Consider the following 27,138-nt stretch of genomic DNA (forward strand, 5'->3'; position numbering starts at 1 on the left):
TTATTATTATTAGTGGTAGTATTAGTAGTAGTATTTGAGTTTTTCTCCTCTTGTAAGGAGATATTTTTATGAATGTATTTGTTTGGGGATTCCTGTCTTTTGTGTGAGATTGTGATTTGTGAATTGTGTACAATTGTTAATTGTACTTTTTTTCATTGTGGGAGTCGAGGCTTCCAGGCAGGCCACTAGTTGTCCCTCGTGTGCGGTGGTGAGATACGACAAGGAGTGCAGTGTGTGTTGTGTGCTCACGTATGCTTGTGTGCGGTGCCCTTTCGGTAAAACCATTTGTATTTTTGCTGAGTTTTGTGCTACGTAACTAGTTTACCTGCCACCTGTGAGCCTCTAACTCCTCCCATTGTCATTGTTGTTTCTTGACGTGACTGTGCTGCAACTATTGGCGATTAAGCTTTTAAAAGAGATTTTTATATTGGATAATTAAGGTTTTAAATATTAACATATATTAATATATAAACATTAAATAATGTTTTGTATTCTTTGGTATTCACGTCTCATGCCTTTTCCTTACACCAAGAATCTGTGGTAAATTCTCTGTGATCAGGATGGCGTAGTCGGCTTTAGTTTAGTATTCATTTTCTCCCAACTTACCGTTCCGCTACATTAGCAATCAAAAAAAATGTTATAATAGAGGCCAATGGCCTGTGTACTGAGTTTTTCTTTTGTTTTTAAGCATTTTCCCAGATTATGTCAAAATAAGATGTCCACAAATATCAGTCCGTTTGCTGAAACAGAGAAAGTTTTGGCCAAATTAAGATTCAAAATCATTCCAGAAAGGATGAAAATGACCCAACAGCACACAAGGGGAGAGGTGCACATTACAGTCTTTATGCAGATGCTGTACAGGTATGTCTCATGTCTGTGAGGCAAATATTCAGCTGTTTGTTCAGCTGTTACCCCAGAACTTTTTTTCTGATGCGTTTACCGGTCAGGCACAGAATAAACAAGCATTCCCTGTCTGCTTTACAATTTTTAGAAAAACATTTTGCTGTAATTGTGAATATATACAAATAAAAATAGGCCATTTACAAATATGTGTCTTATCCATATGACCAAAATGACTTTTATGGTCAATTATGTAAAACTCTGAAAACTGTACTGACAGAGTTAAAATTTACTATATTTTCTATGTTAAAGAGCATATTGTAGGTTAGCCACCCCAGTGAGACAATGTGTAGGAGTAAAGTAGGAACTAGATTGTCTTTAAAATATACGTTAAAGTTTATTATTAAGCCGTTTGGAGTCGTTTTTAGTCACGGAAATTTACTTCCACATCTGAAAAATTGCCAGACCGGAAGTGACGTCGGATGAGGGAGTCCGCGCAAATAACAGTATGAAGACAACTGATCGCGGTGCGCGTTTGGATGCTGAGATAAGATATTCTGAGAGACTCACACAAACAACGGACCACAGCCATACAATTATGAGCCTGTGGACAGACCAGCAGACAGAACAGCAGTCAGAGAAGTGTAATTTAACTCGATTGTGAGGAGAACAAAGCAGGTTCATGGTGAGACTAGTGTTGGCTTACAGAGAGATATGCATGATAACAAAATCTTTTCTGGCAATAGCAAAGCTAGTATTGATCATCTAAAAATATTAATACTTACCAGTAACAGAAACTAATGAGTATTTAACACGGTTATGCCACATAAGCAGTGATAATACCTGCATTTTTGCTCTTTATATATGCATAAGTATCTGTGTGAGTGTGTGTATACTGAAAGGAAAATATATCATTTGATCCATTTAAAAGTAAACCTAAAATAATTTTTCAGTAAGTTGGCCAACATTCATGTGGGTACCACACCATCATGTCTTTAATGTGTGCTAAATTTTGAATGCTGTGTAAAAAGATGCCGACAGCCTCATCCGTGTAAACCCGCTGGAAGGATCTAGAAAGGAGAGCAAATGTAGTGGACAGTTCTGCATTCTCGTCGAGCCTGTGATGACCTCCAGTAGTCCACTGTCAGAGACGCAGTGATTGCTGATGCATATATTCTGGGGAAATCATGTTTAATAATAATTATATTTTAAAATTCACCATATGATTTTTAATATAACATAATACAGAGAACCCAGCCACATTTGCAGACCCCTGGATAGTGAACTGCAAACCATCTCACATATACAGTAGACTGTGCCCATTATAAGTTGAGCATGTGAATACAATACAAGCTAGCAGCAGTGCTAGGCTACTCCAAAGTAAACACATCGTGTTGCTTCAAATTACTCAAATAATCATGCTTACGGACTTGAATGTTGACAAACATAAATGTAAAACGAGTTGTCTTATCGTGTACAGCTCTCGTTTTCATCGAGTTGCATCTCCAACTGATCCAGGAGTGTTTCTCGCCGTTCGTGTCAGCTATAAGTCTTATTGGATTCATCCCATTTCACGAACCAAAATAGAGACAGGAAACTTGTGGACTTGATCTGTTGACATGCTGGAGTTTGTCCAGTTCCCATAAACGCAAGAATATAGCACGATGTAGAGGTCTGCATGTAGAGGTCTGTCTCCCGCAGGACAGTCGCGGGACCGGACCAGATTTCTGCGGTCGGTAACGGGTTTAATTTGGGACTGGAGCAGGCCGTCTAGCAATATCGCTACGGACTCCCGAGCGAGCACTCGTATGTATGTGTTTAAATGAAATAGCGCGATTCTGTGTTTAGCTTGTTTGTTGCTGTGTGTGTTAGTGCGAATGAGAGAGAGAGCTTTGTCTGTGTGTGTGTGCTTGGTGCTTATGTGTGTGTGTTTATACAGACAGCTTGTTATAGGCTGTCTGGACTCTATATAGCTGGGTGGTTTTTGATTTTGTTCTCCCCCGCTCTTTAGCAGGATCGGGCATGGCGGGTAGAGAAGGGGGCTGGGCGGGCAGCAGGACAACAAATGCTGAATATAAGCGGGAGCGGTCGGGTTCGGGCTAAAACCTGGCGGGTGCGGGCGGGATTCAAAATTTAGTCCCGTGCAGATCTCTAGCACGATGATGATAAATTACGCCAAAACTAACAGCCATTTCTGCTATTAGCTCCTCTGCCCCACTGTAATCAGCGCGCGTCTGTCAGATAACTCACTCTTCTGAAGTCACCGGGACTTTCCGGAAGTGGGAAAACAGACACATTTTCAAACGATTCTACCTTTTTTGAAAGTTTTTTTAACCTAAGATATGCTCTTTAAGCAACTTTGACACAATTTACATTGTAAAAGCACTAGATAAAAAAAGATGAATTGAATTGAATATGCTTAAATGTGGAACAAACACAATATGACCTGATTTATTTTACAAATTAATGTGCATCAAAATTACAGTGTGTGTAGCCAATGTTTCTAGTGTCTTTTCAATTTTCAGCTTTTGATGAAAGTTTTTAAGACTTAATGAAAACTAATGTTTTTTTATTTTATTTATTTCAGACCTAATTGAAGAGAATAAGGGGAGTAAAGAGGTGGAAGATCATGTCAAAATTGAGGGAAAAACACATTTACAGACTGATGGTATTTTAAAAAGGAGAGACAGTAATCCTTTCATCTGCACCTGCACTCAGTGTGGAAAGAGTTTTGGAAAAAAAGGCAATCTTAAGATTCACATGAGGATCCACACTGGAGAGAAACCATTCACATGCACTCAGTGTGGGAAGAGTTTCAGCATATCATCATCTCTTAATCAACACATGAGGATCCACACTAGAGAGAAACCATTCACATGCACTCAGTGTGGGAAGAGTTTCAGCCTATCATCAAACCTTATTAAACACATGAGGATCCACACTGGAAAGAAACCATTTACATGCACTCAGTGTAGGAAGAGTTTTGGCCTATCTTCAAACCTTATTAAACACATGATGATCCACACTGGAGAGAAACCATTCACTTGCACTCATTGTAGGAAGAGTTTCAGCCAATCATCACACCTTAATCTACACATGAGGATCCACACTGGAGAGAAACCATTCACATGCACTCAGTGTGGGAAGAGTTTTAACTGCTCATCACACCTTAATCGACACATGAGGATCCACACTGGAGAGAAACCATTTACTTGCACTCAGTGTGGGAAGAGTTTTAACTGCTCATCACACCTTAATAAACACAAGAGGATCCACACTGGAGAGAAACCATACACATGCACTCAGTGTGGGAAGAGTTTCAGCCAATCATCAAACTTAAATCAACACATGAGGATCCACACTAGAGAGAAACCATTCACTTGCACTCAGTGTGGGAAGAGTTTCAGCAAACCATCATCCCTTAAAATACACATGAGGATCCACACTGGAGAGAAACCATTCACATGCACTTAAGCTGTAGTCACACTGGACTTTTCTCCCCATAGACTTCCATTCCTACGCACGCAAATGCATCAGATCAAAAACACAAGTTTTGCAGTTCACTGCGTGGAAAAGTTCAAGCTTTGTGAACTCTGACCTGCGAAATCGCATCACTTGATTGTGTGAGACCAATCGAAGATCAAAACATGACCTCTCTGGACAGATATGTAAAATATGGACCAATCACTCACTTTTTAAAAATGTCTAATCATCTTGTTTAATTCCACCCCTTTTCACAGCACCATACAACAGAATTTTGCATGCTCAAACTCTAGTGTGACCGCAGCTTCGGTGTGGTAAGAGTTTCAGTAACTCCTCAGACCTTAAAGAGCATATTGTAGGTTAGACACCCCAGTGAGACAATGTGTGTAAGAGTAAAGTAAGAATTAGATTTTCTTTAAAATAAACGTTAAAGTTTATTATTAAGCCGTTTGGAGTCGTTTTAAGTCACGGAAATTTACTTCCGCGTCTGAATCGCCAGACCGGAAGTGACGTAGGACCAGGGAGTTCGCGCATATAAACACTATGAAGACAATTGATCGTGGTGCGCGTTTGGATGCCGAGATAAGATATTCTGAGAGACTCACACAAACGACAGACCACAGCCATACAATTATAAGCCTGTGGACAGACCAGCAGACAGAACAGCAGTCAGAGAAGTGTAATTTAACTCTTTTGTGAGGGAGAACAGAGCAGGTTTATGGTGAGACCAGTGTTGGCTTACAGAGAGATATGTAAGATAACAAAATCTTATCTGGCAAGAGCAAAGCTAGTATTGATCATCTATAAGTATTAATACTTACCAGTTACAGAAACTAATGAGCATTTAACACCGTTATGCCACATTGACACTATTTTTAATAGTAGATAAGTGAATACAAAACACAAATAACTCAGAACGTCTGGAATAATGCAGAAACATGTAAACAAGGTACTGGAAAATCTTTTTTATTTTACAAAAGGTTTTCAGAGCTTTTGTATTAAAATAAAAACAACATCAAATATTAAAACAATTAAAATAAGTTTTTAAATATGTCATTTTTTCATTGGGTATAAGATTATCTGTATCAGATCCCATTTAGGCTACAATCCATAAAAAAGACAAGTACAGTTGTTATAATATAAAATATTTACAAAGATTTCGTTATGTATAAGTATCTGTGTGAGTGTGTGTATACTGAAAGGAAAATATATCATCTGACCCATTTAAAAGTAAACCTAACATTATTTTTCAGTAAGTTGGCCAACGTTTATGTGGGTACCACACCATCATGTCTTTAATGTGTGTTAAATTGTGAATGCTGTGTAAAAAGATGCCGACAGCCTCATCCTTGTAAACCCGCTGGAAGGATCTAGAAAGGAGAGCAAATGTAGTGGCCACTTCTGCATCCTCGTCGAGCCTGTGATGAACTCCAGTAGTCCACCGTCAGACACGCAGTGAGGGCTGATGCATATATTCTGGGGAAATAATGCAAAAGTTTAAATCATGTTTATTAATAATGTATATTTTAAAATTCACCATATGATTTTTAATATAACACAATACAGAAAACCCAACCACATTTGCAGAACCCTGGATAGTGAACTGCAAACCATCTCGCATATACAGTAGACTGTACCCATTATAAGTTGAGCATGTAAGAACAAACTAAAATTTTTTGAATGTTATTTGTTTTTCTTCTACAAGATGAATATTCCTCATATGTGAATAAAAAGTGCCTTTTCTCATTGACAGGACGGACATTTTTTTACTCTCCCTCAAGTGGTTTCAAACCTTATTGACTTTCTTCTGTTGATCACAAACCAAGATATTTTGAGGAAAGCTAAAAATCTGTAACCATTAACTTCTATAGTGGGAAAAACAGATATGGAAGTCAATGGTTACACGTTTCCAATATTTAAAAAAAAAAAAAGGAAGTCAAAGATAGTGTGAGTTTACCTGCCTGCATTATATAGAAATATTGTAGTAATTCTTTGCCCTTCTAGTTTTTGTTATCAAATAATACCATGCACAAATAATTCACGATAGGGGTCATAATATTTTACCCGATGAACGAGGTGAATGTCTGAGGTAAAATTGGTTTTATATTCACACATTCTGACTTCCTCCCTAATAATATAATTTCAGAAGAGTATTATTTGCTAATCCCTAATAATCATGTTAGCAGCCAATTACTATCAAAGTACAACATTGTTCACTGTCAGTTTAATAGTGCTAATGTGGTTTTTAAGTCATATTTACGTGTGATTTCAGTCATTATAATAAAATTACTATGGTAAACAATACTGAGAGTGTGTCACACAAGCTGTCACTAATCGAATGTGCGAATATAAAATCCACTTTACCTTAGTTGAGGTTATAACCTCTGTGAGCCAAAGTGAAGCACATTTGAGCGAGTGGAGAGAAAGCCTTCAGCTCCGGGTCATCATCTGTCTCCCAAAGTCTAATAAACACACCAAAAAAGCAAACTAAGTCACAACGCTGTAACTATACAAGACATTTATTATATTAGCAAACTGATGCTACTAGCCGTCTTATCATATGTGTACATTTTTACACGCTTTAAAAAGTATATTTAATATGCTTAACAATACAAGCTAGCAGCCGTGCTATCGGCTGCTCCAAAGTAAACACATCACGTTGCTTCAAATTACTCAAAGATTAATGCTTACGGACTTGAAAGTTGACAAACATAAACGAAAAACGAGTTGTCTTACCGTGTACAGCTCATCGAGCTGAATCTCCGACTGATCCAGGAGTGTTTCTCGCCATTCGCGTCAGCTGTCACTCTTATCGGATTCATCCCATTTCACGAACCAAAATAGCAAGAGGAAACTTGTGGACTTGATCTGTTGACAGGCTAGAGTTTGTGCAGTTCCCATAAACACAATAATATACCACGATGATGATAAATTACGCCAAAACTAACAACCAGTTCTGCTATTAGCTCCTCTGCCCCACTGTAAACAGCGCGGGTCTGTCAGATAAGTCATGTTTATTAATAATGTATATTTTAAAATTCACCATATAATTTTTGACATCACTGGCGTCACTGTCTCCGTTCGGTCACACACTGTGTGCTTGAAGTTTGGACTTGCTATTTACTCGCAATTTAAATCTTAATCATTAAATTCTTCCTCATTCGCTAAGTATTTGTCTCTCCTACTTAGGGTGACCAAACCCTTAATACATTTATACAAACAAAACTGCTTTAAAAACGGTCTGTCCCTCGAGCATCCGCCTGTTGTTTGTAGCTTTAGCCTGCTAGCGCCGCTGGTCAGCTAAAGCTACCGACCTCTTTAACCATACACTTTTGACTTACTGGCTTTGCTCTTTACCCCGTAAAATGTCGCTTCCGTCTCTGTCCTTGTGTGCAGGAGAAGCATCGATGGAGGCGTTGGAGCTGGAGCTGGAAGAAGTGGAGTCCCAGATCCGCGCGCTGGTGGTAAGACGGTCGCGGCTACGGGAACGGCTTCTCGTCGTACCTAATGCTAAGGCCGTCTCATCACCTAAGGTACGTGGAAATTACAACCACATCATTCCCTCTACCTCAACCCCGCGTCCTTCTCTGTCCAGGCCCAGCGCACCCGGGGCGCGGCTCAGCCAGGCGTCGTTCACGCCGACACCCGGCTACCACGGCGCCTGGGTGCAGCCGCGCAAGGTGCTTCCCAGATCCCGGGGCAGAACGTCTCCGCCTGTGTTCGAGATCTCCACGGAGAACCGCTTCTCCCCTCTCCGCGAGTCGGGTCCCGATGTGGCCATCATCGGTGACTCGATCGTTCGTCACGTCCGTGCCGCCTCCTCAAAAGGTAATAAAGTACGTACTTTCTGCTTTCCTGGTGCCCGTGTGAGAAATATTTCTACACAGATTCCAACCATCCTGGGCGCTGCCGAGAGCCCTGGTGCCGTTGTCCTCCACGTGGGGACAAACGACACCGGGCTCCGGCAGTCGGAGATCCTGAAGAAGGACTTCAGGAGCCTGATCGAGACGGTTCGACGCACCTCGCCCGCCACGCAGATCATCGTTTCTGGGCCGCTTCCTACCTACCGCCGAGGAAATGAAAGGTTCAGTAGACTTTTAGCTTTGAATGAATGGCTAATAACATGGTGTAAAGAACAGAAATTGCTCTTTGCTAATAACTGGAATCTTTTCTGGGAGCGTCCTAGGCTCTTCCGTCCTGACGGCCTGCACCCCAGTCGAGCCGGAGCTGAACTCCTGTCGGACAACATCTCCAGACTACTTCGCACCATCTGACTAGCAGGTAAAAATTCACAAAATTCACACTATAGCCACCTAGACTCTTGTTCACCCCACTTAAACATCAGTAACGCATATCTGGCGAATCCTATAGAGACTGTGTCTGTTCCTCGTATTATTAGATTAAGAAATAAACGTACTGTGTGCTCCAGGAAAAATCTAGTAAGAATCAAACCAGAAAAACCAGTAGAAAGTGAAAATACAAATTTCGTAAAACTTGGTCTCCTAAACATCAGGTCACTTGCACCTAAAGCACTTATCATTAATGAAATAATAACAGAAAATAATCTTAATGCACTCTGTCTCACTGAAACCTGGCTGAAACAAAATGACTATATTAGCTTAAATGAAGCAACTCCTCCAGGATTCTTATATAAACATGAGGCTCGTCAAACTGGTCGTGGTGGTGGAGTTGCATCAATCTTTAGTGATTTCCTTAATATTAAACAGAGAAACGGACTTATGTTTAGCTCCTTTGAAGTATTATCGCTTAATGTTCAGCTTCCAGATACTATGCAAAAACCTATGTTATCTCTCGCTTTAATTACCATATATAGACCCCCAGGACCCTATGTCAAATTTCTAAAAGAATTTTCTGATTTTATTTCTGACTTACTAGTCAAAACTGATAAAATGCTAATTGTAGGTGACTTTAACATCCACATAGATGACGCTAATGATACATTAGGGCTCACGTTTATGGATTTAATACACTCACTTGGGATAAAGCAAAACGTTGTGGGTCCAACCCATCGCTTAAAGCATACATTAGATCTAATTCTGTCTTATGGAATCGAGGTTATTGACGTAGACATTATTCCACAAAGTGATGATATTACAGATCACTACCTCTTACTATATAAGCTGTGTTTACCTGAAATCAGCAAACCCGCTCCAATACTCCGCCCTAGTAGAACTATTGTTCCGTCAACTAAAGATGAATTTATAAATAACTTACCTGATCTCTCTCTATTTCGTAATGCACCCGCAAACTCAAATGATCTTGATGTAGTAACCAGCAGTATGGATGCCATCTTTACTAGCACACTAAATACTGTGGCACCCATCAAATTAAAAAAGGCTAGAGAGATTAAAACTATACCATGGTATAATAGTCATACTCGTGCGCTCAAAACAGCAACCCGCGCCCTGGAACGTAAATGGGAAAAAAACTAATTTAGAGGTCTTTAGAATTGTGTACAAAAACAGTATGTCCAGCTATAGGAGGGCTCTAAAATCTGCCAGGACCGAGCACCTGCGCAAACTGATAGAAAATAATCATAACAATCCTAGATTTTTATTTAACACCATCTTTAAATTAGCAAATAATCGGTCATCCTTGGAACAAACTACTCCACCGCAAATTAGTAGTGATGACTTCATGAATTTTTTCAGTAATAAAATAGAAGGCTTTAGACAGAAAATAGGAGATGCCAAACTTTCTGCACCGGCTTATACTCCAAATCCTGTAAATATTTCATTAAATCATAATAATAACCTACACTGCTTCAAAATCATAGAACATGAAGAGTTAGTAAAAATTATAAATAGCTCTAAACCAGCTACGTGTATGCTGGACTCAATTCCAACAAAATTACTGAAAGAGCTGCTACCTGCTATAGGAGAACCTCTTCTTAACATTATCAACTCTTCTTTATCTATAGGCCATGTTCCAAACTCTTACAAGCTAGCTGTTATTAAGCCTATTATAAGGAAACCGCAACTAGACACCAACAACTTAGCTAACTATAGGCCTATTTCAAATCTTCCATTTATGTCTAAAATACTAGAAAAAGTTGTTTCCACTCAATTATGCTCTTTTCTGCAGACGAACAATATTTTTGAAGTGTTTCAGTCAGGTTTCAGGGCTCACCACAGTACAGAAACCGCCTTAGTGAAAATAACCAACGATTTACTCTTAGCTGCTGACCGAGGGTGCGTCTCGCTATTAGTTTTACTCGATCTTAGTGCGGCATTTGATACCATTGACCACAATATCCTCATAAATCGCTTAAAGTCTACAGGTGTCCAGGGACAGGCTCTACAATGGTTTAAGTCATACTTAACTGACCGCTACCAGTTTGTGAATCTTAATGGACAGCCTTCACAAATCTGCCCAGTAAAGTATGGGGTGCCTCAAGGATCAGTTTTAGGCCCTTTACTGTTTACAATTTACATGCTACCTCTGGGAGACATTATTAGAAGACATGGGATCAGCTTTCACTGCTATGCAGATGATACTCAATTATATATTTCAACTAAACCTGACGAGACGTCTGAACTTTCTAAACTAACTGAGTGTATTAGAGATGTTAAAGACTGGATAACCAACAATTTTCTTCTCTTAAACTCCGACAAAACAGATTTATTACTTATTGGGCCTAAATCTTGCACACAGCAGATCTCGCAACTCAATTTACAATTAGAGGGATACAAAGTTAGCTTTAGCTCTACTATAAAAGATCTGGGTGTCATATTAGACAGCAATCTAACTTTTAAAAACCATATATCCCATGTCACAAAAACTGCCTTCTTTCATCTGAGAAATATCGCTAAATTACGAAATATGCTATCCATCTCAGATGCAGAAAAGCTAGTCCATGCTTTTATGACTTCGAGACTGGATTACTGTAATGCTCTATTTGCTGGCTGCCCAGCATCCTCTATTAACAAAATTCAATTAGTACAAAATGCAGCAGCCAGAGTTCTGACCAGGTCTAGAAAATATGATCATATAACCCCAATTTTATCCTCCCTACACTGGCTGCCTGTTAAGTTTTGTATAGAATTTAAAATATCACTTCTCACCTATAAAGCTCTAAATAATCTAGCTCCTGTTTATCTAACCAACCTTCTGTCTCGCTACAAACCAACTCGCTCTTTAAGATCTCAAAATTCAGGGCTTCTGGTAGTACCTAGAATAGCAAAATCAAGTAAAGGAGGTCGAGCCTTCTCTTTCATGGCTCCTACACTCTGGAATAGCCTTCCTGATAACGTCCGAGGCTCAGACACACTCTCCCAGTTCAAAACTAGATTAAAGACCTATCTGTTTAGTAAAGCATACACTCAATGCATCACCTAGCGGGTTCCACACAGGCTTCTGCATCTTGCTTATATACACTATGAACAGCAGCTACGCTAATTATTTTCTTTATTCTCTATTTTCACCTGGGGATACTCATCCCGAGGTCCTCAGATTAGGCGGAGTCACTGATTGGATCCAAGACCAGCGACGTGATGATCCCAAGGATTCCATATCCGGGACCAGGCCATATCCTGAGCTGCTGCTGCGCTGATGGTCGTGGGGAGTGGAGAACATCTGTCTGATTCCAGCGACGCTCCAGGGACAGACGAGTCTTCATTGAGGCCATCTTCCAGCATAAACCACGGCGAATGAAGTTCTGCACAAGACTTTTGGCCAGCGGAGAAATTAAAATGGTCGTGCCCAACTGAGTCTGGTTCTCTCAAGGTTTTTTTTCTTCACTCCCATCAGGTGAAGTTTTTTTTCCCTCTCCGCTGTCGCCACTGCCTCGCATGGTTCAGGATTGGTAGAGCTACGCATCGATGAATTTGCTCTTCAGTGTTTGAACTCTCAGTAATGATTAAATCACACTGAACTGAGCTAAACTGAACTGAACTGAACTTAAACACTAAAACCTGAACCACACTGTTCCAGTTACTGAACCACACTGTTCCAGTTACTATGAAAATTTATGTGAAGCTGCTTTGACACAATCTACATTGTAAAAGCGCTATACAAATAAAGCTGAATTGAATTGAACAAAAACATACAATTTACAAATACAATAAACTAAGCCAAACATCTAAATACAAATCTAAATACAAGTTAAATAAAATATAAATAAGGCAAAACTAAATATAAATCTGAATAAACAAACATTGTAAATCATTATTGAACCTAAACTAAACATGAGCTCTCCCTCCAAGCCATTAAGCCAATGATATCGGCAGGCGGAACCAAAAGACGGCATCTCGCGGCACGTCGGACCTTTACTTGGGCGGACCACACCCGGAAACCCTGTTCCTCGTCGGCACTGCAGCACGGTAACTTAAACTTAAAAGGAAACTAAATTAACAAAACATACAGTACAGATAACTGATTTTGTGTGCACCCAAAATAGTAATAAATGTACTGTGAATAATAAAGAAAGGTAATGAGTAACTGAAAAAGTGTATGCATCTTATTTAAATCAGATATGAATGAAACGAAAATGTATAAACACAATAACTGAAATTGTGACCAAGAAATAATCTTAAATGAATATGTATAACGTGTGTGTGTGTGTATGTGTGTGTGTGTGCGCATGTTTGTGTATGTATGTGTGCGTGCCTCACTCTCAATGTGTGGCCACCACACTGGCCATCACACCGGCCAATGCAATTCCTGTTTTGTGTTGCTACTCTTCCAGCTCTGGGTAACAGCCTTGCAGCAATCACACCCCACTAGGACAGATCTATGAGCTTTCAGCATTGGTGGTGCAGTGGTAGAGTTCTCGCCTGTCATGCGGAAAACCTGGGTCCGATTCCCGGCCAATGCAAATCCTGTTTTGTGTTGCTACACTTCCAGCTCTGGGTAACAGCCTTGCAGCAATCACACTCCACTAGGACAACAGTATGAGCATATCAGCATTGGTGCTTCAGTGGTAGAATTCACGCATCCAATGCAGGAGACCCGGGTCCGATTCCCGGCCAATGCAATTCGTCTTTTGTGTTGCTACTCTTCCACCTCTGGGTAACAGCCTTGCAGCAATCACAACCCACTAGGACAGCAGTATGAGCATGTCAGCGTTGGTGGCTCAGTGGTGAAATTCCTGTTTGTGATGCGGGAGATCCGTGTCCGTTTTCCGGCCAAAACAAATCCTGTTTTGTGTTGCTACTCTTCCAGCTCTGGGTAACAGCCTTGCAGCAGTCACACCCCACTAGGGCAGCAGTATAAGCATTTCAACATTGGTGGTTCAGTGGTAGAATTCTCTCCTGCCACGCTGATGACCCGGGTCCCATTCCCGGCCAATTCAATTCCTGTTTTGTGTTGCTACTCTTTCAGCTCTGGGTAACAGCCTTGCAGCAATCACACCCAACTAGGACAGCAGTATGAGCATATCAGCATTGGTGGTTCAGTGGTAGAATTCTCGCCTCTCAAGCAGGAGACATGGGTCTGATACCCAGCCATTGCAATTCCTGTTTTGTGTTGCTAATCTTCCAGCTCTGGGTAACAGCCTTGCAGCAATCACACCCCACTAGGACAGCAGTATGAGCATATCAGCATTGGTGGTTCAGTGGTAGAATTCTCGCCTGCCACGCGGGAGACCCGGGTCCGATTCCCGGCCAATGCAAATCCTGTTTTGTGTTGCTACTCTTCCAGCTCTGGGTAACAGCCTTGCAGCAATCACACCAAACTAGGACAGCAGTTTGAGCATATCAGCATTGGTTGTCCAGTGGTAGAATTCTTGCCTCACACGCGAGAGACCCGGGTCTGATTCCCGGCCAATGCAATTCCTGTTTTGTGTTGCTACTCTTTCAGCTCTGGGTAACAGCCTTGCAGCAATCACATCCAACTAGGACAGCAGTATGAGCATATCAGCATTGGTGGTTCAGTGGTAGAATTCTCGCCTGCCACGCGGGAGACCCGGGTCTGATTCACGGCCAATGCGAATCCTGTTTTGTGTTGCTACTCTTCCAGCTCTGGGTAACAGCCTTGCAGCAATCACACCCCACTAGGACAGCAGTATGAGCATATCATCATTGGTGCTTCAGTGGTAGAATTCACGCATCCCACGCAGGAGACCCGGGTCCGATTCCCGGCCAATGCAATTCGTCTTTTGTGCTGCTACTCTTCCACCTCTGGGTAACAGCCTTGCAGCAATCAAAACCCACTAGGACAACAGTATGAGCATACCAGCGTTGGTGGTTCAGTGGTGAAATTCCTGTTTGTGATGCGGGAGATCTGTGTCCGTTTTCCGGCCAAAACAAATCCTGTTTTGTGTTGCTACTCTTCAAGCTCTGGGTAACAGCATTGCAGCAGTCACACCCCACTAGGGCAGCAGTGTAAGCATATCAGCATTGGTGGTTAAGTGGTAGAATTCTCACCTCCCACGCGGGAGACCCGGGTCTGATTCCCGGCCAATGCAATTCCTGTTTTGTGTTGCTAATCTTCTAGCTCTGGGTAACAGCCTTGCAGCAATCACACCCCACTAGGACAGATTTATGACCATATCAGCATTGGTGGTTCAGTGGTAGAATTCTCTCCTGCCACGCTGAAGACCCGGGTCCCATTCCCGGCCAATTCAATTCCTGTTTTGTGTTGCTACTCTTTCAGCTCTGGGTAACAGCCTTGCAGCAATCACACCCAACTAGGACAGCAGTATGAGCATATCAGCATTGGTGGTTCAGTGGTAGAATTCTCGCCTCTCAAGCAGGATACATGGGTCTGATACCCAGCCATTGCAATTCCTGTTTTGTGTTGCTAATCTTCCAGCTCTGGGTAACAGCCTTGCAGCAATCACACCCCACTAGGACAGCAGTATGAGCATATCAGCATTGGTGCTTCAGTGGTAGAATTCTCGCCTGCCACGCGGGAGATCGGGGTCCGATTCCCGGCCAATGCAAATCCTGTTTTGTGTTGCTACTCTTCCAGCTCTGGGTAACAGCCTTGCAGCAATCACATCCAACTAGGACAGCAGTATGAGCATATCAGCATTGGTGGTTCAGTGGTAGAATTCTCGCCTGCCACGCGGGAGACCCGGGTCTGATTCACGGCCAATGCAAATCCTGTTTTGTGTTGCTACTCTTCCAGCTCTGGGTAACAGCCTTGCAGCAATCACACCCCACTAGGACAGCAGTATGAGCATATCATCATTGGTGCTTCAGTGGTAAAATTCACGCATCCCACGCAGGAGACCCGGGTCCGATTCCCGGCCAATGCAATTCGTCTTTTGTGCTGCTACTCTTCCACCTCTGGGTAACAGCCTTGCAGCAATCAAAACCCACTAGGACAACAGTATGAGCATATCAGCGTTGGTGGTTCAGTGGTGAAATTCCTGTTTGTGATGCGGGAGATCCGTGTCCGTTTTCCGGCCAAAACAAATCCTGTTTTGTGTTGCTACTCTTCAAGCTCTGGGTAACAGCATTGCAGCAGTCACACCCCACTAGGGCAGCAGTGTAAGCATATCAGCATTGGTGGTTAAGTGGTAGAATTCTCACCTCCCACGCGGGAGACACGGGTCCGATTCCCGGCCAATGCAATTCCTGTTTAGTGTTGCTAATCTTCTAGCTCTGGGTAACAGCCTTGCAGCAATCACACCCCACTAGGACAGATTTATGAGCATATCAGCATTGGTGGTTCAGTGGTAGAATTCTCTCCTGCCACGCTGAAGACCCGGGTCCCATTCCCGGCCAATTCAATTCCTGTTTTGTGTTGCTACTCTTTCAGCTCTGGGTAACAGCCTTGCAGCAATCACACCCAACTAGGACAGCAGTATGAGCATATCAGCATTGGTGGTTCAGTGGTAGAATTCTCGCCTCTCAAGCAGGAGACATGGGTCTGATACCCAGCCATTGCAATTCCTGTTTTGTGTTGCTAATCTTCCAGCTCTGGGTAACAGCCTTGCAGCAATCACACCCCACTAGGACAGCAGTATGAGCATATCAGCATAGGTGGTTCAGTGGTAGAATTCTCGCCTGCCACGCGGGAGACCCGGGTCCGATTCCCGGCCAATGCAAATCCTGTTTTGTGTTGCTACTCTTCCAGCTCTGGGTAACAGCCTTGCAGCAATCACACCCAACTAGGACAGCAGTATGAGCATATCAGCATTGGTTGTCCAGTGGTAGAATTCTTGCCTCACACGCGAGAGACCCGGGTCTGATTCCCGGCCAATGCAATTCCTGTTTTGTGTTGCTACTCTTTCAGCTCTGGGTAACAGCCTTGCAGCAATCACATCCAACTAGGACAGCAGTATGAGCATATCAGCATTGGTGGTTCAGTGGTAGAATTCTCGCCTGCCACGCGGGAGACCCGGGTCTGATTCACGGCCAATGCAAATCCTGTTTTGTGTTGCTACTCTTCCAGCTCTGGGTAACAGCCTTGCAGCAATCACACCCCACTAGGACAGCAGTATGAGCATATCATCATTGGTGCTTCAGTGGTAGAATTCACGCATCCCACGCAGGAGACCCGGGTCCGATTCCCGGCCAATGCAATTCGTCTTTTGTGCTGCTACTCTTCCACCTCTGGGTAACAGCCTTGCAGCAATCAAAACCCACTAGGACAACAGTTTGAGCATATCAGCGTTGGTGGTTCAGTGGTGAAATTCCTGTTTGTGATGCGGGAGATCCGTGTCCGTTTTCTGGCCAAAACAAATCCTGTTTTGTGTTGCTACTCTTCAAGCTCTGGGTAACAGCATTGCAGCAGTCACACCCCACTAGGGCAGCAGTGTAAGCATATCAGCATTGGTGGTTAAGTGGTAGAATTCTCACCTCCCACGCTGGAGACACGGGTCCGATTCCCGGCCAATGCAATTCCTGTTTTGTGTTGCTAATCTTCTAGCTCTGGGTAACAGCCTTGCAGCAATCACACCCCACTAGGACAAATTTATGAGCATATCAGCATTGGTGGTTCAGTGGTAGAATTCTTTCCTGCCACGCTGAAGACCCGGGTCCCATTCCCGGCCAATTCAATTCCTGTTTTGTGTTGCTACTCTTTCAGCTCTGGGTAACAGCCTTGCAGCAATCACACCCAACTAGGACAGCAGTATGAGCATATCAGCATTGGTGGTTCAGTGGTAGAATTCTCGCCTCTCAAGCAGGAGACATGGGTCTGATACCCAGCCATTGCATTTCCTGTTTTGTGTTGCTAATCTTCCAGCTCTGGGTAACAGCCTTGCAGCAATCACACCCTACTAGGACAGCGGTATGAGCATATCAGCATTGGTGGTTCAGTGGTAGAATTCTCGCCTGCCACGCGGGAGACCCGGGTCCGATTCCCGGCCAATGCAAATCCTGTTTTGTGTTGCTACTCTTCCAGCTCTGGGTAACAGCCTTGCAGCAATCACACCCAACTAGGACAGCAGTATGAGCATATCAGCATTGGTTGTCCAGTGGTAGAATTCTTGCCTCACACGTGAGAGACCCGGGTCTGATTCCCGGCCAATGCAATTCCTGTTTTGTGTTGCTACTCTTTCAGCTCTGGGTAACAGCCTTGCAGCAATCACATCCAACTAGGACAGCAGTATGAGCATATCAGCATTGGTGGTTCAGTGGTAGAATTCTCGCCTGCCACGCGGGAGACGCGGGTCTGATTCACGGCCAATGCAAATCCTGTTTTGTGTTGCTACTCTTCCAGCTCTGGGTAACAGCCTTGCAGCAATCACACCCCACTAGGACAGCAGTATGAGCATATCATCATTGGTGCTTCAGTGGTAGAATTCACGCATCCCACGCAGGAGACCCGGGTCCGATTCCCGGCCAATGCAATTCGTCTTTTGTGCTGCTACTCTTCCAGCTCTGGGTAACAGCCTTGCAGCAATCACACCCCACTAGGACAGCAGTATGAGCATATCAGCATTGGTTGTCCAGTGGTAGAATTCTTGCCTCACACGCGAGAGACCCGGGTCTGAATCCTGGCCAATGCAATTCCTGTTTTGTGTTGCTACTCTTTCAGCTCTGGGTAACAGCCTTGCAGCAATCACATCCAACTAGGACAGCAGTATGAGCATATCAGCATTGGTGGTTCAGTGGTAGAATTCTCGCCTGCCACGCGGGAGACCCGGGTCTGATTCATGGCCAATGCAAATCCTGTTTTGTGTTGCTACTCTTCCAGCTCTGGGTAACAGCCTTGCAGCAATCAAAACCCACTAGGACAACAGTATGAGCATATCAGCGTTGGCTGTTCAGTGGTGAAATTCCTGTTTGTGATGCGGGAGATCCGTGTCCGTTTTCCGGCCAAAACAAATCCTGTTTTGTGTTGCTACTCTTCAAGCTCTGGGTAACAGCATTGCAGCAGTCACACCCCACTAGGGCAGCAGTGTAAGCATATCAGCATTGGTGGTTAAGTGGTAGAATTCTCACCTCCCACGCGGGAGACAAGGGTCCGATTCCCGGCCAATGCAATTCCTGTTTTGTGTTGCTAATCTTCCAGCTCTGGGTAACAGCCTTGCAGCAATCACACCCCACTAGGACAGATTTATGAGCATATCAGCATTGGTGGTTCAGTGGTAGAATTCTCTCCTGCCACGCTGAAGACCCGGGTCCCATTCCCGGCCAATTCAATTCCTGTTTTGTGTTGCTACTCTTTCAGCTCTGGGTAACAGCCTTGCAGCAATCACACCCAACTAGGACAGCAGTATGAGCATATCAGCATTGGTGGTTCAGTGGTAGAATTCTCGCCTCTCAAGCAGGAGACATGGGTCTGATACCCAGCCATTGCAATTCCTGTTTTGTGTTGTACTCTTCAAGCTCTGGGTAACAGCATTGCAGCAGTCACACCCCACTAGGGCAGCAGTGTAAGCATATCAGCATTGGTGGTTAAGTGGTAGAATTCTCACCTCCCACGCGGGAGACCCGGGTCTGATTCCCGGCCAATGCAATTCCTGTTTTGTGTTGCTAATCTTCTAGCTCTGGGTAACAGCCTTGCAGCAATCACACCCCACTAGGACAGATTTATGAGCATATCAGCATTGGTGGTTCAGTGGTAGAATTCTCTCCTGCCACGCTGAAGACCCGGGTCCCATTCCCGGCCAATTCAATTCCTGTTTTGTGTTGCTACTCTTTCAGCTCTGGGTAACAGCCTTGCAGCAATCACACCCAACTAGGACAGCAGTATGAGCATATCAGCATTGGTGGTTCAGTGGTAGAATTCTCGCCTCTCAAGCAGGATACATGGGTCTGATACCCAGCCATTGCAATTCCTGTTTTGTGTTGCTAATCTTCCAGCTCTGGGTAACAGCCTTGCAGCAATCACATCCAACTAGGACAGCAGTATGAGCATATCAGCATTGGTGGTTCAGTGGTAGAATTCTCGCCTGCCACGCGGGAGACCTGGGTCCGATTCCCGGCCAATGCAAATCCTGTTTTGTGTTGCTACTCTTCCAGCTCTGGGTAACAGCCTTGCAGCAATCACATCCAACTAGGACAGCAGTATGAGCATATCAGCATTGGTGGTTCAGTGGTAGAATTCTCGCCTGCCACGCGGGAGACCCGGGTCTGATTCACGGCCAATGCAAATCCTGTTTTGTGTTGCTACTCTTCCAGCTCTGGGTAACAGCCTTGCAGCAATCACATCCAACTAGGACAGCAGTATGAGCATATCATCATTGGTGCTTCAGTGGTAAAATTCACGCATCCCACGCAGGAGACCCGGGTCCGATTCCCGGCCAGTGCAATTCGTCTTTTGTGCTGCTACTCTTCCACCTCTGGGTAACAGCCTTGCAGCAATCAAAACCCACTAGGACAACAGTATGAGCATATCAGCGTTGGTGGTTCAGTGGTGAAATTCCTGTTTGTGATGCGGGAGATCCGTGTCCGTTTTCCGGCCAAAACAAATCCTGTTTTGTGTTGCTACTCTTCAAGCTCTGGGTAACAGCATTGCAGCAGTCACACCCCACTAGGGCAGCAGTGTAAGCATATCAGCATTGGTGGTTAAGTGGTAGAATTCTCACCTCCCACGCGGGAGACACGGGTCCGATTCCCGGCCAATGCAATTCCTGTTTAGTGTTGCTAATCTTCTAGCTCTGGGTAACAGCCTTGCAGCAATCACACCCCACTAGGACAGATTTATGAGCATATCAGCATTGGTGGTTCAGTGGTAGAATTCTCTCCTGCCACGCTGAAGACCCGGGTCCCATTCCCGGCCAATTCAATTCCTGTTTTGTGTTGCTACTCTTTCAGCTCTGGGTAACAGCCTTGCAGCAATCACACCCAACTAGGACAGCAGTATGAGCATATCAGCATTGGTGGTTCAGTGGTAGAATTCTCGCCTCTCAAGCAGGAGACATGGGTCTGATACCCAGCCATTGCAATTCCTGTTTTGTGTTGCTAATCTTCCAGCTCTGGGTAACAGCCTTGCAGCAATCACACCCCACTAGGACAGCAGTATGAGCATATCAGCATTGGTGGTTCAGTGGTAGAATTCTCGCCTGCCACGCGGGAGACCCGGGTCCGATTCCCGGCCAATGCAAATCCTGTTTTGTGTTGCTACTCTTCCAGCTCTGGGTAACAGCCTTGCAGCAATCACACCCAACTAGGACAGCAGTACGAGCATATCAGCATTGGTTGTCCAGTGGTAGAATTCTTGCCTCACACGCGAGAGACCCGGGTCTGATTCCCGGCCAATGCAATTCCTGTTTTGTGTTGCTACTCTTTCAGCTCTGGGTAACAGCCTTGCAGCAATCACATCCAACTAGGACAGCAGTATGAGCATATCAGCATTGGTGGTTCAGTGGTAGAATTCTCGGCTGCCACGCGGGATACCCGGGTCTGATTCACGGCCAATGCAAATCCTGTTTTGTGTTGCTACTCTTCCAGCTCTGGGTAACAGCCTTGCAGCAATCACACCCCACTAGGACAGCAGTATGAGCATATCATCATTGGTGCTTCAGTGGTAGAATTCACGCATCCCACGCAGGAGACCCGGGTCCGATTCCCGGCCAATGCAATTTGTCTTTTGTGCTGCTACTCTTCCACCTCTGGGTAACAGCCTTGCAGCAATCAAAACCCACTAGGACAACAGTATGAGCATATCAGCGTTGGTGGTTCAGTGGTGAAATTCCTGTTTGTGATGCGGGAGATCCGTGTCCGTTTTCCGGCCAAAACAAATCCTGTTTTGTGTTGCTACTCTTCAAGCTCTGGGTAACAGCATTGCAGCAGTCACACCCCACTAGGGCAGCAGTGTAAGCATATCAGCATTGGTGGTTAAGTGGTAGAATTCTCACCTCCCACGCGGGAGACACGGGTCCGATTCCCGGCCAATGCAATTCCTGTTTTGTGTTGCTAATCTTCTAGCTCTGGGTAACAGCCTTGCAGCAATCACACCCCACTAGGACAGATTTATGAGCATATCAGCATTGGTGGTTCAGTGGTAGAATTCTCTCCTGCCACGCTGAAGACCCGGGTCCCATTCCCGGCCAATTCAATTCCTGTTTTGTGTTGCTACTCTTTCAGCTCTGGGTAACAGCCTTGCAGCAATCACACCCAACTAGGACAGCAGTATGAGCATATCAGCATTGGTGGTTCAGTGGTAGAATTCTCGCCTCTCAAGCAGGAGACATGGGTCTGATACCCAGCCATTGCAATTCCTGTTTTGTGTTGTACTCTTCAAGCTCTGGGTAACAGCATTGCAGCAGTCACACCCCACTAGGGCAGCAGTGTAAGCATATCAGCATTGGTGGTTAAGTGGTAGAATTCTCACCTCCCACGCGGGAGACCCGGGTCTGATTCCCGGCCAATGCAATTCCTGTTTTGTGTTGCTAATCTTCTAGCTCTGGGTAACAGCCTTGCAGCAATCACACCCCACTAGGACAGATTTATGAGCATATCAGCATTGGTGGTTCAGTGGTAGAATTCTCTCCTGCCACGCTGAAGACCCGGGTCCCATTCCTGGCCAATTCAATTCCTGTTTTGTGTTGCTACTCTTTCAGCTCTGGGTAACAGCCTTGCAGCAATCACACCCAACTAGGACAGCAGTATGAGCATATCAGCATTGGTGGTTCAGTGGTAGAATTCTCGCCTCTCAAGCAGGATACATGGGTCTGATACCCAGCCATTGCAATTCCTGTTTTGTGTTGCTAATCTTCCAGCTCTGGGTAACAGCCTTGCAGCAATCACACCCCACTAGGACAGCAGTATGAGCATATCAGCATTGGTGGTTCAGTGGTAGAATTCTCGCCTGCCACGCGGGAGACCCGGGTCCGATTCCCGGCCAATGCAAATCCTGTTTTGTGTTGCTACTCTTCCAGCTCTGGGTAACAGCCTTGCAGCAATCACATCCAACTAGGACAGCAGTATGAGCATATCAGCATTGGTGGTTCAGTGGTAGAATTCTCGCCTGCCACGCGGGAGACCCGGGTCTGATTCACGGCCAATGCAAATCCTGTTTTGTGTTGCTACTCTTCCAGCTCTGGGTAACAGCCTTGCAGCAATCACACCCCACTAGGACAGCAGTATGAGCATATCATCATTGGTGCTTCAGTGGTAAAATTCACGCATCCCACGCAGGAGACCCGGGTCCGATTCCCGGCCAATGCAATTCATCTTTTGTGCTGCTACTCTTCCACCTCTGGGTAACAGCCTTGCAGCAATCAAAACCCACTAGGACAACAGTATGAGCATATCAGCGTTGGTGGTTCAGTGGTGAAATTCCTGTTTGTGATGCGGGAGATCCGTGTCCGTTTTCCGGCCAAAACAAATCCTGTTTTGTGTTGCTACTCTTCAAGCTCTGGGTAACAGCATTGCAGCAGTCACACCCCACTAGGGCAGCAGTGTAAGCATATCAGCATTGGTGGTTAAGTGGTAGAATTCTCACCTCCCACGCGGGAGACACGGGTCCGATTCCCGGCCAATGCAATTCCTGTTTTGTGTTGCTAATCTTCTAGCTCTGGGTAACAGCCTTGCAGCAATCACACCCCACTAGGACAGATTTATGAGCATATCAGCATTGGTGGTTCAGTGGTAGAATTCTCTCCTGCCACGCTGAAGACCCGGGTCCCATTCCCGGCCAATTCAATTCCTGTTTTGTGTTGCTACTCTTTCAGCTCTGGGTAACAGCCTTGCAGCAATCACATCCAACTAGGACAGCAGTATGAGCATATCAGCATTGGTGGTTCAGTGGTAGAATTCTCGCCTGCTACGCGGGGGACCCGGGTCTGATTCACGGCCAATGCAAATCCTGTTTTGTGTTGCTACTCTTCCAGCTCTGGGTAACAGCCTTGCAGCAATCACACCCCACTAGGACAGCAGTATGAGCATATCATCATTGGTGCTTCAGTGGTAGAATTCACGCATCCCATGCAGGAGACCCGGGTCCGATTCCCGGCCAATGCAATTCATCTTTTGTGCTGCTACTCTTCCACCTCTGGGTAACAGCCTTGCAGCAATCAAAACCCACTAGGACAACAGTATGAGCATATCAGCGTTGGTGGTTCAGTGGTGAAATTCCTGTTTGTGATGCGGGAGATCCGTGTCCGTTTTCCGGCCAAAACAAATCCTGTTTTGTGTTGCTACTCTTCAAGCTCTGGGTAACAGCATTGCAGCAGTCACACCCCACTAGGGCAGCAGCGTAAGCATATCAGCATTGGTGGTTAAGTGGTAGAATTCTCACCTCCCACGCGGGAGACACGGGTCCGATTCCCGGCCAATGCAATTCCTGTTTTGTGTTGCTAATCTTCTAGCTCTGGGTAACAGCCTTGCAGCAATCACACCCCACTAGGACAGATTTATGAGCATATCAGCATTGGTGGTTCAGTGGTAGAATTCTTTCCTGCCACGCTGAAGACCCGGGTCCCATTCCCGGCCAATTCAATTCCTGTTTTGTGTTGCTACTCTTTCAGCTCTGGGTAACAGCCTTGCAGCAATCACACCCAACTAGGACAGCAGTATGAGCATATCAGCATTGGTGGTTCAGTGGTAGAATTCTCGCCTCTCAAGCAGGAGACATGGGTCTGATACCCAGCCATTGCAATTCCTCTTTTGTGTTGCTAATCTTCCAGCTCTGGGTAACAGCCTTGCAGCAATCACACCCCACTAGGACAGGAGTATGAGCATATCAGCAATGGTGGTTCAGTGGTAGAATTCTCGCCTGCCACGCGGGAGACCCGGGTCCGATTCCCGGCCAATGCAAATCCTGTTTTGTGTTGCTACTCTTCCAGCTCTGGGTAACAGCCTTGCAGCAATCACACCCAACTAGGACAGCAGTATGAGCATATCAGCATTGGTTGTCCAGTGGTAGAATTCTTGCCTCACACGTGAGAGACCCGGGTCTTATTCCCGGCCAATGCAATTCCTGTTTTGTGTTGCTACTCTTTCAGCTCTGGGTAACAGCCTTGCAGCAATCACATCCAACTAGGACAGCAGTATGAGCATATCAGCATTGGTGGTTCAGTGGTAGAATTCTCGCCTGCCACGCGGGAGACGCGGGTCTGATTCACGGCCAATGCAAATCCTGTTTTGTGTTGCTACTCTTCCAGCTCTGGGTAACAGCCTTGCAGCAATCACACCCCACTAGGACAGCAGTATGAGCATATCATCATTGGTGCTTCAGTGGTAGAATTCACGCATCCCACGCAGGAGACCCGGGTCCGATTCCCGGCCAATGCAATTCGTCTTTTGTGCTGCTACTCTTCCACCTCTGGGTAACAGCCTTGCAGCAATCAAAACCCACTAGGACAACAGTATGAGCATATCAGCGTTGGTGGTTCAGTGGTGAAATTCCTGTTTGTGATGCAGGAGATCCGTGTCCGTTTTCCGGCCAAAACAAATCCTGTTTTGTGTTGCTACTCTTCAAGCTCTGGGTAACAGCATTGCAGCAGTCACACCCCACTAGGGCAGCAGTGTAAGCATATCAGCATTGGTGGTTAAGTGGTAGAATTCTCACCTCCCACGCGGGAGACACGGGTCCGATTCCCGGCCAATGCAATTCCTGTTTTGTGTTGCTAATCTTCTAGCTCTGGGTAACAGCCTTGCAGCAATCACACCCCACTAGGACAGATTTATGAGCATATCAGCATTGGTGGTTCAGTGGTAGAATTCTCTCCTGCCACGCTGAGGACCCGGGTCCCATTCCCGGCCAATTCAATTCCTGTTTTGTGTTGCTACTCTTTCAGCTCTGGGTAACAGCCTTGCAGCAATCACACCCAACTAGGACAGCAGTATGAGCATATCAGCATTGGTGGTTCAGTGGTAGAATTCTCGCCTCTCAAGCAGGAGACATGGGTCTGATACCCAGCCATTGCAATTCCTGTTTTGTGTTGCTAATCTTCCAGCTCTGGGTAACAGCCTTGCAGCAATCACACCCCACTAGGACAGCAGTATGAGCATATCAGCATTGGTGGTTCAGTGGTAGAATTCTCGCCTGCCACGCGGGAGACCCGGGTCCGATTCCCGGCTAATGCAAATCCTGTTTTGTGTTGCTACTCTTCCAGCTCTGGGTAACAGCCTTGCAGCAATCACACCCAACTAGGACAGCAGTATGAGCATATCAGCATTGGTTGTCCAGTGGTAGAATTCTTGCCTCACACGCGAGAGACCCGGGTCTGATTCCCGGCTAATGCAATTCCTGTTTTGTGTTGCTACTCTTTCAGCTCTGGGTAACAGCTTTGCAGCAATCACATCCAACTAGGACAGCAGTATGAGCATATCAGCATTGGTGGTTCAGTGGTAGAATTCTTGCCTGCCACGCGGGAGACCCGGGTCTGATTCACGGCCAATGCAAATCCTGTTTTGTGTTGCTACTCTTCCAGCTCTGGGTAACAGCCTTGCAGCAATCAAAACCCACTAGGACAACAGTATGAGCATATCAGCGTTGGTGGTTCAGTGGTGAAATCCCTGTTTGTGATGCGGGAGATCCGTGTCCGTTTTCCGGCCAAAACAAATCCTGTTTTGTGTTGCTACTCTTCAAGCTCTGGGTAACAGCATTGCAGCAGTCACACCCCACTAGGGCAGCAATGTAAGCATATCAGCATTGGTGGTTAAGTGGTAGAATTCTCACCTCCCACGCGGGAGACAAGGGTCCGATTCCCGGCCAATGCAATTCCTGTTTTGTGTTGCTAATCTTCTAGCTCTGGGTAACAGCCTTGCAGCAATCACACCCCACTAGGACAGATTTATGAGCATATCAGCATTGGTGGTTCAGTGGTAGAATTCTCTCCTGCCACGCTGAAGACCCGGGTCCCATTCCAGGCCAATTCAATTCCTGTTTTGTGTTGCTACTCTTTCAGCTCTGGGTAACAGCCTTGCAGCAATCACACCCAACTAGGACAGCAGTATGAGCATATCAGCATTGGTGGTTCAGTGGTAGAATTCTCGCCTCTCAAGCAGGAGACATGGGTCTGATACCCAGCCATTGCAATTCCTGTTTTGTGTTGCTAATCTTCCAGCTCTGGGTAACAGCCTTGCAGCAATCACACCCCACTAGGACAGCAGTATGAGCATATCAGCATTGGTGGTTCAGTGGTAGAATTCTCGCCTGCCACGCGGGAGACCCGGGTCCGATTCCCGGCTAATGCAAATCCTGTTTTGTGTTGCTACTCTTCCAGCTCTGGGTAACAGCCTTGCAGCAATCACACCCAACTAGGACAGCAGTATGAGCATATCAGCATTGGTTGTCCAGTGGTAGAATTCTTGCCTCACACGCGAGAGACCCGGGTCTGATTCCCGGCTAATGCAATTCCTGTTTTGTGTTGCTACTCTTTCAGCTCTGGGTAACAGCTTTGCAGCAATCACACCCCACTAGGACAGATTTATGAGCATATCAGCATTGGTGGTTCAGTGGTAGAATTCTCTCCTGCCACGCTGAAGACCCGGGTCCCATTCC

General features: G+C 45.3%; 1 protein-coding gene, 2 long non-coding RNA genes and 7 other non-coding genes across 13 annotated transcripts in view; 9 read left to right on the forward strand and 1 right to left on the reverse strand.

Moving 5' to 3' along the window:
• Window positions 1-27,138, forward strand: part of LOC148680332 (uncharacterized) — a 406,127-nt gene that overhangs the window by 88,007 nt on the left and 290,982 nt on the right. The window lies entirely within an intron of this gene.
• LOC148680346 (uncharacterized) overlaps window positions 1-27,138 on the forward strand; it is a 209,191-nt gene that overhangs the window by 3,666 nt on the left and 178,387 nt on the right. The window contains exons 1-2 of one of the 4 annotated variants that reach the window (XM_088650669.1): window positions 7,385-7,562; window positions 7,720-12,435. In XM_088650669.1, coding sequence (XP_088506795.1) covers window positions 7,731-8,597 — 867 coding nt within the window. In that variant the 5' untranslated portion in view covers window positions 7,385-7,562; window positions 7,720-7,730 and the 3' untranslated portion in view covers window positions 8,598-12,435. Of the gene's footprint in view, window positions 1-3,427; window positions 6,074-7,384; window positions 7,563-7,719; window positions 12,436-27,138 lie in introns of those variants that run through there. The other 3 variants (XR_015942623.1, XM_088650668.1, XM_088650667.1) reach the window with 3 other exon arrangements.
• On the reverse strand, window positions 4,604-7,301 carry LOC148680347 (uncharacterized). The gene is made up of 3 exons (XR_015942855.1): window positions 7,060-7,301; window positions 6,688-6,785; window positions 4,604-5,799 (listed from the first exon to the last, which is right to left on the reverse strand). It is a non-coding gene; the product is annotated as an uncharacterized LOC148680347 (long non-coding RNA).
• trnag-gcc (transfer RNA glycine (anticodon GCC)) lies at window positions 13,884-13,954 on the forward strand. The gene has a single exon. It is a non-coding gene; the product is annotated as a tRNA-Gly (tRNA).
• On the forward strand, window positions 17,541-17,611 carry trnag-gcc (transfer RNA glycine (anticodon GCC)). Its single transcript has one exon. It is a non-coding gene; the product is annotated as a tRNA-Gly (tRNA).
• Window positions 19,607-19,677, forward strand: trnag-gcc (transfer RNA glycine (anticodon GCC)). Its single transcript has one exon. It is a non-coding gene; the product is annotated as a tRNA-Gly (tRNA).
• trnag-gcc (transfer RNA glycine (anticodon GCC)) lies at window positions 20,720-20,790 on the forward strand. The gene has a single exon. It is a non-coding gene; the product is annotated as a tRNA-Gly (tRNA).
• trnag-gcc (transfer RNA glycine (anticodon GCC)) lies at window positions 22,468-22,538 on the forward strand. Its single transcript has one exon. It is a non-coding gene; the product is annotated as a tRNA-Gly (tRNA).
• Window positions 25,648-25,718, forward strand: trnag-gcc (transfer RNA glycine (anticodon GCC)). The gene has a single exon. It is a non-coding gene; the product is annotated as a tRNA-Gly (tRNA).
• Window positions 26,761-26,831, forward strand: trnag-gcc (transfer RNA glycine (anticodon GCC)). The gene has a single exon. It is a non-coding gene; the product is annotated as a tRNA-Gly (tRNA).

Source organism: Danio rerio, chromosome 4 (assembly GCF_052040795.2).
Source record: "Danio rerio strain M-AB ecotype USA chromosome 4, GRCz13ab, whole genome shotgun sequence".
NCBI classification, from domain to species: Eukaryota; Metazoa; Chordata; class Actinopteri; order Cypriniformes; family Danionidae; genus Danio; species Danio rerio.